General features: G+C 50.4%; 1 protein-coding gene across 1 annotated transcript; it reads right to left on the bottom strand.

Moving 5' to 3' along the window:
• Positions 1-2,784: 2,784 nt before the first annotated feature.
• FTJAE_3866 (transcription activator CUP2) lies at positions 2,785-4,283 on the bottom strand (the record flags this gene model as incomplete). Its single annotated transcript, XM_037350210.1, has 3 exons — positions 2,785-3,827; positions 3,997-4,065; positions 4,208-4,283. The coding sequence occupies 3 exons, from the start codon at positions 4,281-4,283 to the stop codon at positions 2,785-2,787; spliced, it is 1,188 nt and encodes a 395-aa protein (XP_037209032.1).
• Positions 4,284-13,177: the final 8,894 nt, after the last annotated feature.

Here is a 13,177-nt window from a genome sequence, read left to right as displayed (position 1 = left end):
AACTTTCAGAATTCTTGCGTCCAACATCGTCAGTGGAAGCGGCAGCGAGCCAAGGCCTTCAACACCTGGCAGATCTTGCCACTGCACACGAGGGCATCGCACCGGGAGGTGATGATATCTCATTTGGGCCATCTTTGGCATCAGGGTATTTGGATATGGCGTAGAGCATCATTCAAAAAACACAACAAGAAACACAACAAGAACTGAACACACACTTGTGGAGAGTCGATGACCATTCTTAGGCAATGGGACTTGTATGATTATTACTCCCCCTTTTTGGTATTTGTTAAACGGGGGTCACGAAAAATGCGGAACGATGACGGTAGATGATAGTGCCAAGCTTGCGCCATGAACGATGGCGTTTGGTTTTGTTGAGATACTATTTTGATAGTTACATATCAATTTTGATATTCGTAATCCCATACTTGTCCTATCACAAAGCTGCATAGTCGAAGTTCAACTCTGTGTGCAGTAGCGGTTCCAGAACAGAGTTTTTCCCACGCTGTCATAACCTTGTCTGGGCAATCATGGCTCCAACTGTTATATAGCGTCGAGGGAGACAAAGTCAAACTCTTGCATATTCTAGCCGTACCTGATCGACACTACCTCTTCCCATCTCCGAGTACCGGACCAGGCTAAAAAAATCCGACGGTTCGGGAAACGAGTAATGGGAGAATTGAGTTTACGTAAATGGGTCTCTATCGAATTAGAGGCTTCTCCCACTCGACTACCGGTAGACTAGTTGTTAGTTAGGGACTTAGGGTTAACAGGAATTGGTTGTGAAGCCGTCGGTCAGTAGTCCGTAGTTGAAGACAAAGGTTACCTAGTAGTTAGTAACGAGGTACGTGGAGACTCTGACTCCGCTTATTAGCTTAGCCGTGCAAACGATAAAGAGGCTAGACTGAAATCCTTGAGGCTATGCTTTGCTTGCCAAGTTGTTAGTTATGTACTTAGCTTGTGTCGTTGGCTGTCGTGGCCGATACATGCGAGACACATGTTTTGTGTACCGTACCTGACTGCCATTTTCAGAAGCAGTGTAGAAACCTTCTTTGCTTGATATGAAGTACGTACATGTGCTGTACGCCCCTCCAAATGCATCTTGGACTGCATGCCAGGAAGAAAAAGACCAGGCCAGGCCCTGCATCTCTGAGCTGATGCTTCTGTGCCGGCCCGGGCCCGGTATGGACCGTTAGATGCATGTACAACACAGAAGCAGAGCACGGAAAAAGCAAAGTGCATTTGTCTGTTTTATCTGTATGCACCTCCGAGCTCGAGAAAAGCAAGTAGCGTACATGCAGAGGTGCTAAAGAATCTTTCATGTGTGTGGGGTCTCTGGTGACATCTTTCATGACAGTTTCCAGCCTCCGTACTACTCCGTTTATTCCGTTTATTCATGGGGACCTCGGATGATCGACATTGTCTGGAAACAATCAGGAACATCAGCAGAGCTTGTATGTACGTAAAGCAAGACACATCGAATGCAGATGGATGATGATGTCCTGGTCCAAGTGCCACGTCTTCCTTTATCCCTGTTGACCCCGGCTTGGGGATCCCTGGAATCATGGGGAGGAAAAGAAATGACGGGGAAATAGAGTGCTCATCTGTGGCGGCACGGGTGCGGGCCTATAGGATACCAACAATATGAAAGAAACGCTGGCTGTTTCTGAAATCAGGCCTGGAGACCTGCCATTGTCGTTGGTCGAACACCTCTTGCATTGGACCCCTAGACAGCAAAACGCATCCTTTTGGATATCCCGTGCACCACGCAACTTGGCTGGTCGAACCACTTCGTCTCCGGGCGTCCGACGACGGGCTGCAATGGGATCCGTGTGATGTTGTGTTGGAAGCAATGACAAGTGATATCGTCGACGTCGAAGCAAGCTGGTGTCAGTGTTCTTCAATGCATGTCGACACAATCACCCAACGTAAGTAAATATGTAAGATGGAACGGTATTTGGTGGTGTTGGCTCATGGACCTCGACTCGGCTGGTCTTGGTCCTCAGTCATAAAAGTCTATTGCGTTAAATCAAGTCATGTCGAGTACTCTTCGCCATACCCGGTTTGAGACCAGAAGCAGAAACACCGAACCAGAAATAACAAAAAACGATGAACAATTGAGTCAACAGACGCAATAACTGCTTGACAAACGAGTCTAGAATATGCAATCTCCCTCCTCCTTGCATCACTCAGCTTGTGAATTCCCAATGTAGATAAAATCGAGCGCAATTCGACAGGCCGCCAGTGCAACTTTGATTTCTTCTCTTGGACTGATTGCCATAGTCCGTCTGCCATTGCTTTCAAACTGGATTTTGTCTCGTCTTGATCACATTTCTTTTCGCCAGCTAAATCATTCAAACAAATTGCGCAGCTCGTCTCTTCTTTGTCCTTGCTCTGCTTCTTGTATAATTCAGAAAGCCATCTGCGCCTGCTCTATCCTTTCCACCCCTCCCAGCCGATAGTAGGAAAACTCATGCTCATCAACACTCTCAAACCGTCTACTTCATGGATGAGAGTGTTGTCTGTCGTAATCATCACCGCAAGAAACCCAGGCATCATGCAGATGCGATTGGTTTGCGGGTGGTTGTGAGCGTAGATTCGCTCTGTATAAAACGTATATATGTTTGCGCTCTTCACGCGAAATGAGTAAAAGAAGCCATGCCTCTCATGACCTCAATTCGTATAGTATTTTTCAACGCCTGCCGGTGCGTCACCCTAATGACTTGAAATAAAAAAAAAACCGAATGGGTATTGTGTACGCCAAATATTCGAAACCTCGATAATTTCTCACATGCCCCAGAAGCTAGGCACTGAAGCAGGGCCCAGAGGCTCGGGGCTTTCGTCCATTGTAGTGATGCCCTCGTTATAATTGGGCATCCAGAAGGCAGGGTCGTCCTCAACCATGGATAGACCCGCTCCCGCCATAGGGCCACTGTCTGCTCCCTTGTAGAAGCTGTCATAGTCGATGGTAGTGAGATCGGTCGAGTTCGCCATAACGTTGCCGTTCTGTCGGATGAAACTATCGGCACGGCTGAATCCGTCTAGGCCGTCATAGTCGCCGTCTCCTCCGGGAAGAAAATCTTCCACTTCGGAAACCTCGCCCGAGGTCGATGTAGTGTTTGCCAGGTGAGGAAGGTGCTCTGAACCGCTACCGAAATCGAAGAGGCCATTGAAGCTCTGAGTACCGGCCTGACTATAACTGGAGGGCGTGAAACTCTCGCCCTTCATTTCTGAAAGATCGTAGTGGCTCCAGTCGACTGAAGCAGCACTGAGGCCAGCGCTGTACATGGGGGCATCTGTCTCCGAATTGAAACCAGATCCAAACAGATCGAATGTACTGTTAGCCATATAAGGAGGGTACTCAATGCCCGAGAGATCCAGAGGAGGCAGGTTGCCATTGAGGTTCTGGAAGCTGCTCGCACCGCTCATCAGGGGCGATGCGGTTTCTGACTTGACCCTACGCTCTCGGTTGGTAGCAGCGCGTGCTCGGCTACTGGGAGGTTCCCGTGTGCTCTTCTGCAGCATGCTGTCGGCGCCTAAGCTGCCAGTGCTGTGAGCTGAGTTCACCCTGTTTAGTTGATATGGGCCACATTTTTGCGATACCCGGTTGCTTCGGTGAGCAGGCTTGTGGTTGCCGTGCTGATCGAAGGTCAAGACACCGTCTGAGTGGACCGTATTGGCTCGGCGTCGTCGACCCGGAGGCTTCGGGCGGCCACTAATGCTAAGGGTCAAAGACTCCCGCTCCGAGTCAGATTCAGGAACGGTGTCAAGAGCAGGCTCGTTCTTATGGGAGCAGCTACAGTGACCACCATGGTTACAGCAACATGTCTCTGCGAAAGTTTTAGAAAATGCGAATTGTGTCGAGCGTCTCGAGGTCTGTGACACCTCGAGAAACCAGAGGAAGCTCACCAGTGTGCCCCTCAACGGCTGGCTGCAAGTGGGCACATTTACTTGTCTTCTCGCCGCAGTCGCACTTGACGTGAGCAGAGCGCGACTTACGCATGGCGCGACAGTGAGCACATTGGGAAACTGGTCGACCCTTCTTGTTGATATGTTGAAGTGGGCGGTCTGTTCAAGGATTGTGGTCAGTAACAGAGAACAGAGCTAAGCTGAACACATGTCCATGGGCGAGTGCTGGAGTTATATCCAGCAAAGGTTATGAACGGGACTAATAACCCATACATGCTTCAAGTCTGGAGTCTTGACTTACCAGAATGTTGGCAATTGCTCACGCGGTGGCCGCGAACGCACGCCTCGCAAGCATACTTTTCTCCATCAATTATCATTTTGGCGGGTGCAGACTGGCTCAAGGTGCAGTCGGCTCGAGGTTAAACGGCGAACTAGAGAATCGTGGAAACTGTCGTTTCTTGACGAAAGCCAGATATGTAGGATCCAAAGTGACCAAGTTCGAGTCGAGTATGCTCGGTCCGGCCAAGGTGGAGGGAGGATATGGTGGGTTTCTATCGACACCAATATCCAATGCTTGTGTGTAAGTGTCCCGCAAAAGCGCTCCCACGCTAATAGAGGAAGTGGATTGAGGTTGGGGAAACTGGGTCGAGAAAGCTTTGTTAAACCGGACAGTTAAGTTTCAGTAACATATCGCGACGGAGCTTAGGCAGAGCTGGAAGAGGCTGAAAAACGAATCCAGACAATGAACGTGGGAGCAGAAGACTATAATAAAAGTTTTCGAGGGCAACTTGGACAAAACCAATTGATGAGAGAGGAACGGAGTGGAGATACACCGGCCAGTGGGTGGGTAATTTTGCCTTGGGGTGTCTTGGGGTCTCCTCTGGAACTGTATGGTACAGTAGGTTCCTAGACCTAGCTTGTGGCCGGGTTGGATCGCTCGCTACTGTAACCCTGGGTCCTGGGGGTGCGATGCAGATTGTAGTGGTGGGCGTAGAGAGGGAGTGCGCCGCAGGAATACCTGAAATGGATGGGCGGACGAGGTCGGCGGCAGGACCGGGGTTTCTTCTGGTGCACGCTGCAGACTGCACAGCACAAGCGGGTTTGGCGCCTTCAGCTACAGAGCCAGAGCCAGCTAAGACAACGACATCGACGACCAAGTTCAAGCCAAGCCGCCCTGCTGGAGACGTTGTGGGTGGAGATGTCGGCCCGGATGGTCGGAGCGTTCTCGTTCTGCGTTGTTCGTTGCTCGTCGGGCCTGGTACTGTAGCTTTGGTGACGTCGGCGGCCGACACCAATTGGTGAACGAAGAGTAGAGAACGGAGAACACACCGCACAACTAAGCGTGCTCCCTGAGAGGAACACACTGAAGGACGCCGTGCAAATGTGAAGTTGGAAAACAGAGGAAAGGAGCAAAAGTGAAAGATGCGGGAGAGATTCGAGGAAGAGGGCCTCTTTTATCACAGCCATTGCATAGAACAGGAGATAATGACGAACTGAAGCGCGAAACCCCCAGAGCTCAGAGTCCAAAGGCCAGGGCCCAAAGCAGCAGCGTTGAGGCGTGGTGGGCAACATAACACCCATTACAAAGTGATATGTCTGTGAATAGCAACATAGTAGGCCAGCCGTGACCCTTGGTCCCTTGGCCCATCATGATCCCTTGATCATCAAGTTGTCCTGTACCGAATCGATCCGCACAAGTCAAATCGACTTCTTGCTTTCTCGCTGGTTAATTCCGCCAGCGTGCCCGCTCAGACTAGACATTCTTTGCCTACAGCCCCTAGGGTCCATGTTCTCGATATCCTTGCCTTGCCTTGCCTTGAATAGCAAGGCGAGGCGTGGAGGTCGCGGACACGGGCGCGATCGAGGATACTCGGCTGTACAGTGTGGGACGATGGCGCAAGCAACAAGGTGACCGGGCTGGGGCACCGGGGTGGAAAGCATGGGCTGGGATGGGGGACAAGGGTTCTGGAGCGACCATGACGAGCTTGAGAGCACAGAGAAGACATCGTCAGTGGTCATCCTCCGTTGTGGTCCGTGGCATGGCATGGCATGGGCCATTGCTGAAGACGTGGGATTGAGACCGAGTTCGGGATAGCGTCCTTTAGTTGTTTCTCGAGGGAAAGGTTCAGTCATGAGCGAGCCTGTGATGTAGAATCGCTAGGCATACCTACATACGTTTGTGTGTGTGATTGGGGGTAGCGGGAGAAATGTTACCGAACATACTGCCGTTACGTTTGCGTTGCTCCTAGATCGACGTCTCTCAGCCGTGTATGTTTATTAAGGACGAGATTTGATACGCTCGCATAGGCCGTCAAACTTATTAGCCATTTGGTAGTCATCATGAATGAATCAACTGTCGAGTGAGAGCTTGGGGGATTTGTGGAGCTCATGGCCCGTGGGATGGTGATTTATCCATGAATGTTATAGTGGATGGATCACGATTGAATGGGGGAAGTAGTGCAAGATTGGTGCGAGACAGATTACAGTGGAGAGATGCGGAGTGTACAAAGTGAGAAGGAGCAAGAGCAGGAGGACCTTGGGAGAAGGAGAAGGAGAAGGAGAAGGAGGAGGAGAGGGAAAGAGGAGCCTCATGCATTGGCATTAGACATGGATTCGTAGTTCACATGTGTCCTCAGCAAGATTATCATGTAATTACAAGGCAGTTTCTTCATCACCTTCCTGTTTATTGGTAAGGTATTTCAGAGCAGCAGCACGGAGCAACAGAGCAGAGCAGAACAGAGTAATTCAGCATCGGGAACTAGGTAAATGGACGATGGGAAGGGGTTGTTGTTTTCGGGATTGCCTACCGTAAAAGAGTGTGTCTGCGGGTAAATTAGGTTGACTGGCATAACGGGACGGAGGGACGATCAGAATATATCCATGCTTAACTTTATGGGAGAATCCGGACTCAGCAGAGACGCTGACTGGCTTGAATTACATCCTAATCCCAGTGTTCAGGGTCAAAACAGCCACAGTTTCTGTCTGGTCTTGCGCCTAATCCTTCGTGTTGCAGCCTCTCCGCGTCTCGAGTCAAGAAGCGAATAGTGCAACTGAGACAGGACCACCGGGCGATACTTACGTACTGTGCATGCTACGTACAGATGATATTATTTGGGATAATAATCGACTGTGTGAAATTCAACACGACAGTAACATTATCGTGTCCTCATCAAATCCACTTCTGCTGTGACTTGGGCTTCAAATCTGACGCCTAGTTGGCGCCTCATGCAGCCGGACATCGGCTCTGTCGTAACTTGGGAACCTCTGGTGCAGGTATTGTCGCGTGCAGACAATGCCCTGCCCTGTACCTGACGTGACGGTACCGTACACTGACATATCTCAGAGGCTCGTCTAGTGGCCGTTTGGCTGGGGTTATCAGACTGGGGGCAGGGCAGATTCGACATTCGTCAACGAGGATCACGGCACAACAAGTTCGAGAATGCCCTTCAGCCATTGGCTGTACCGAAGCTTAAGACGGGTACGATCAAACCAGGTTAGACTGGCAGATTTGATCCAGGTCATGAAAAACGAAAAAAAAGAAAAGAAAAAGTTTTACGTACATGCAGCACAGCACCTTATCGGCGGAGCATCCTCGGGACGATCCATCCATCCATCAAACTTGAGTTGGTGGTGGCCGGTGGCCGGTATCTGTTCGGAAATTCGCAATCCTTGCTCTGGTTGGTTGGTCGGTGGGTTCTTACACAATTGCTGGAAATGACCAAGGTAAGCTGATTGTATTATTGAAATGTCCCTTGTCACGTATAATATTAGCACCCGAGCATCTCACTTCTCGCGGTCCATAAACAATGGCAGAGCCGACGGATGTAAACTGCAGGGCTCCCGTCTGTGCCGCTGCAAAACACACAAGTGAAGACAACCGTGGGTACTGTGCCTCACTGTAGCCACACTGTACTAGATCAGGCTGATTGATTGCACTTCAACAGCTCCACCTATCAGCATCCTCCTGCATCAGACGGCCTCCAGCTAATTTGATAGGGCGCGCTTGTACAGAGTACGGATACTCGCCTACATCCACACTTTTTTGTCTTGCTGTTCATGAGTGAGTGCTTGGCAGAAACAGTAACGCCGCGGCTCCCTGAGAGAGAGATTGGGAGTTTCGGTTTGATTGCCGATACATCATGAATATACTTTGCTGGGCGGCTCTATTCAAGTATACGACCTAGTCCCCTTTCAACCATGCATCGGCTGTAATCTCGTTCTCGCTTGCTGATGGCTGATGCCCTGGCAATCATTTTGTCATACATCTCGTCGACTTGCTGCGCGGTGTGTCGCTTCTCGATTGACGATGCTGACTCCATTCTGCCTCAGGCAACAGCATCACCATGCTGCTAAGGCCCCTTATCCAGAGTTTCACGCGGCTTTGTTACTCAAAGTCAGCCATAGCTACGTATAATCGTCCCGGAGACTTTTATCCACAGAGCCCCCAGCGCCCCGGCTAGATCATACACTTTTATGCACCAATGCAGGCCTACAGTCTCCATGTATCGGAGCCGGACAATGAAGCTATAGGCTCCTTCTGGTGTTCGTGTCAAGGCATGCCGAGAACGTGCATCGAGGCGATGACAATGTCTCAGTCTGTATGGCCATCTCCAAGACCCTCGTGGACCCTGCAAATCATTGGATCCCAGGGTGCCCTCCAAACCAAATTAAGCACCGACAGTGTTACCATGACAAGTGCACTTGTGTGCAGACCGCCGATCCAGGGGTTAGGTAGCCCAGGCTGAGCAGTCTTGGCTGTACAGATTCGCCGATGCTATTTGTAGCCTTGTCTCGACATGTATCTACATGTTGGACTGCCTATCTTGGTATAATCCTTCGGACTATATGCGGTGCTTCGTCTCTCATTTGAAGCACAGATCTTGAACTTGTGACAAGCTGACCAAAGAAGAAAGCACCGCATAGATTGACACCTCAGCTGGAGTCTTCAGCACTCTCAGTCCAGAGCTTTGATTGCTTCCTCTAGATGTGCAGGGCGGGTGGCTGAGACATTACCCATCCATCCATTGGCATTCTCAACCTTTCCGCGTCATCAGCATTGCACAACCAACCAGCCGTCTCCGCCCGGGTGGTGCACCTTCGGTTCAATTTTGTTGCTTTCGATTCGCTCCGGAATCTTTAGAAACGGATTCCCTCCGAGGTGCGGTAGACTCTCGATTTTGTTCATGTACATTTGTATATTGTGACATTAGCATCCTGCAGCTCAGACGCCTGAATTTCCCCAACTTCCCCCGCGATGCACGGATCCCGACGGGATAGTGCGGGCGACCGGGTGCCGGGAGTTTGTCTTCCAGCTAATATGGCTTCTAGGAGGCTTCAACACAGCGACAGTTCATGATCGTTCGGGTGATGCAGAACGTAGTCCTCAAATCAGCAACAATGTTATTTACTTCATGTGGTGCGTGTTGATTTTGTCACTGCATTGCCCCTGAATCTATGGATAATCCGCTTTGGCGACTTGCGGGAACCTGTGTTTCGAATCTTGAGAATCGGCTTGCGGTCATGGGGGATATCTATTACCGGGCACACCAAGTTCTTTCCCAATCATCGTGCTTCCGGTTACCACCAGAACCGGCCAGGCCTGATGAACATGGGACGGGACCCCGACTTCTGCCGTTACTTAGGTGTATGTAGTCTGTATTAATAAATCGTATGTACCGCGATGTTTCTATGTATGTCGACTAACATGCGTATTGACTTATTCAAAGAACTCTAATTCTCTGGCGTCTTACTCGCCAGCTACATACTGATAATTGATATCAAGCCCTTTTGTCCACACAAAGAATGAGGAGGACCACGAGCCTGATTACAGTGAGCGTTCCGCTTATATGTGGCATCATGTGAATGACGATTCTCTCCAACCAGCGAGGTTCAGTCAGTTGGAATAACTTCTTCATATCCAAGGGTTTGGCAACTGGAAAAGACAATTCCGGACTCCGCATTCTGTGGTGGCTAGCCACTGCCACCTAGTACCAAGTTAGGTACGTATAAAGAAGCCCGCAGCCGCGAAAAGCGACAGCCGCCTCTTTTATGCCCCCCTCCTCAATCTGATGTGGGATACCGAGGGGTCATCGGAGTTAGATCTGACCGCCCTGGAAGATCGATATGAACTTCTGTGTCGTCCACGTGTATGCCTAGAATATCAAGATTCCGCCTTGAAATGGGAAGATGAAAGGCTCGTCGCCTGACCGCAACATATGCGGTGTCAGAGACGTCACGCAGGTACCAGAGTGATCTCTGGCGTGTCCAGCGATCGGAGGTCCATTCTGCACTCTGGCAGACCATTCCTTGCTCCTACTCCACGAGGCTCACGCAAGGGTCTGTACACACCTGGCTGCTGCTACTTACTTGTACTTGTCACTGTCACTTGTAACTCGAGTACTCTGCCGCATCTTTGGGGAAGAACCAAGAGTGAAGCAGGGGTTGGTGAATTTGCTGACAATGTCCTGAGATCTATGGGAATTACGGACCTTGATGTACCCTGTCACTGCTCACGATACATAATACTAGATGCACCATACATATAACTTCCTGGGGAAATTAACTATAGCCTCTTGGTCCACTATCGATCAACAGCTTATTACCAACAGACTCTCCACATAGGCGCCAAAGAAAGGAATGCCTGATATCCATTCATCCTTACTTCGGAGATGTCAAAGAGAGGTCTCATTCCCGGGCTATGTATGCAAGCTTGACTAGCATGCGTCTACTCTGTACGGCTGTGCGACTTGGGCTCCTTGTTGCTCAGACAGGAGATGCTTTGTAACGAAGGCCAACAAGTTGCACAGAGGGGTAGGTTGGTTTACGCCCGTTGCCAGTGTCAGGTTGATAGACTCGACAATGCAAATGAAATGGTCCGCCAACAACACTGGACGGACATCCTACCATAACTAACACAACCAAAACGAGAAGCCAACATGAAGAAGCTCGAGACAGTGCTGGATGTCTCGAGTTTGCACCGTTCCCCAAGTCACTCGAAAACAGACCGGAATCCTTGCCTGGGTTTGTCTAAGACTCCAGACATCCCATCGGGGCCCCATTGCCCGCCCCCACCATCCCGCATCTTTATATGCTTACATGATTGGCTCTTGGCGTTGTAGCGGAATTCCCCCAAACAGGATTTTGGCTGTCTGCTGGCTTCACACCCCGACCCTTGATCTGCTAGGTTCCAGCAGCTTTTCTAGAAGCCTAGGAAGCCTGCGCCCCTGCATCCTTGTGGTACAGCGGAGGGAGCTTGGACCAAGCTGTCAGGCTTCTTTCTGATTGCCCGCAGAAAAAAGTATGTGCCAGCTCTTGCATATGAACCAGCACCGATACCTCTGTGGTATGAGCGAGCCAGCCTCAGCAGACTTTTGTGACTTTCAATCCTCAGGCTTCCTTTTAGCATCCGTGCTTCTTAGGTAAGTTTTTACCCCATGCTCAGAGTGGAATTGGATGATCATTGCAAAGCTACCGGTACTATGTATGTACATACCATGCAGACTAACGAAATGCTGCTGATCAGCGTTCAAGACCTTGGCCACGCCTGTATGGAGTTGGCCGCTCGTCCATGGAATGAGGATTCGATACCGCTTACCAGGAAACGATGATTCGCCTACAAGACCGACCCGAGGAGATTTGTTGACCGGTTCCGTTATGTGGTTACTAATCTCACTAAACTACACCGGCAGTTTTATGGATGGCTCATGGCTGTACGTATCCGCCGTTCACATTTGTTTTGTTGGCGATGGATGGGGCTCATCTGCGACGCTTGACGGTAGCTAGAGCCTAGGTATGTTGGACGCGATGCCCAAAGAGTCTTGGGTTCAATCTGCACGTCGACTCTTGCGATGGCGCTTCCGCCTAGCCGCATCTGCTTCGATCCATGGCGAATCTCCTCGTCTCAGGTCAGAGCAAGTTGTGCTGTAAGAGGGTGAGGGTCGCCCTTGTCATGTGTTTCTTGAGCCTCTCCGGATGGGTACAGTACTAGGAGTCCCATTACTTTACCACCATCTGCTGCGACCTGCTGACCGAGCGAGCGGAAAGTGTGAAATGATGTGAAATGAAATGAATCGATGTGAAAATGAAACGAAACACGAGCCCTAATCAAGCGTTGAACGGTCAAGCGCCACGAAAAACCAAACCCGAGAACGGAATAGCATGCACCCGCTTGAAATTGGCAAAAGACAGTTTCTATCCATTCATTGACCACGGCATTAATTAGCAAAGTTTCCTGGTCTTGTCAGACACAGACAGAGCCTCGTCTCCCAGGGGCTACCGCTTTCAGGCACGGCACGGCGCATGAGGTAGGCTCGGTATACCAAGGGCAGCCGCGGGTGTTGGTGGGCAAGGCAAAGTTGAAAGGAGTCTGTCTCCAAACAAACAAACGGGCCGGCTTGTCATGATTCCCCATTTATTATTATGAGAATGGAGTGGCTATCAATGGATCATGAGCCTGTGCCTACGACCGCACCGCAGAGCAACGAGTGCGGTGGCCGGGCCGTTGACGACCGACCGTAAAAGGCAACTCGAGCGTGACCTCGAATGATTGGTTCAAATATGATGCCTTGCCTTGCCCCGAAGCTTCTATTGGCTCAGAAGATATTCGAGAAAGGGGACATGTAATTGGTCAACCCAGCCATCGCTTAATCACAACCACCCCCACGCTGACCAGGCCGAATTGCAAAATCAAAACTCGCCCATATCTTTCACAAGTTGAAAATTTTTCCCTTTGCAACCACACAAGCTCACAAAGTTGGGGTCAACCACAACCACAACCACAACCATTCCACTGGGCGCCACGAGGTATTCAACAAGATATACCACACTGAGGCGCTGATCGCCGGGCAGCGGCTGCAGCCCAAGGCTATCTATCATCGCGTCGATTCTCTCGTCATGGTTCTAATCTGAGAATCTCTGAGCTGTCTTGGGAAGCGGCCGTCTCCGACACGGCTACGTGCATTTGGATCCGAATGCTGGATGCGAAATGTGTTACCTGAGATGGCTGGGCTAGCAGCTATTCGCCATTAAGCATGGCATCATCTTTGCATCTGCCTACTGCGAGAGCCTCAAGCATGAGGCAATGCTATAATCGCGTTTCTGTGACACTAACATGTTCCCAACAGTTTCTCGTGTGTAATGTTTGCCAACAACCGCGTTGGGATTTTCTCAGCGTGGTAATCGGCATTCAGTGTCTGCTCTCCATAGACCTGGATGTTTTTGCTCTGGCATAGATAAATCCGAACTCGTTGCTGGGCACCCGACTTTGAGAATG

Source organism: Fusarium tjaetaba (assembly GCF_013396195.1).
Source record: "Fusarium tjaetaba strain NRRL 66243 chromosome Unknown NRRL66243_c0000072, whole genome shotgun sequence".
NCBI classification, from domain to species: Eukaryota; Fungi; Ascomycota; class Sordariomycetes; order Hypocreales; family Nectriaceae; genus Fusarium; species Fusarium tjaetaba.
Note: the sequence above shows the minus strand (reverse complement) of the source record. Positions and strands in the feature narration are given on the sequence as shown.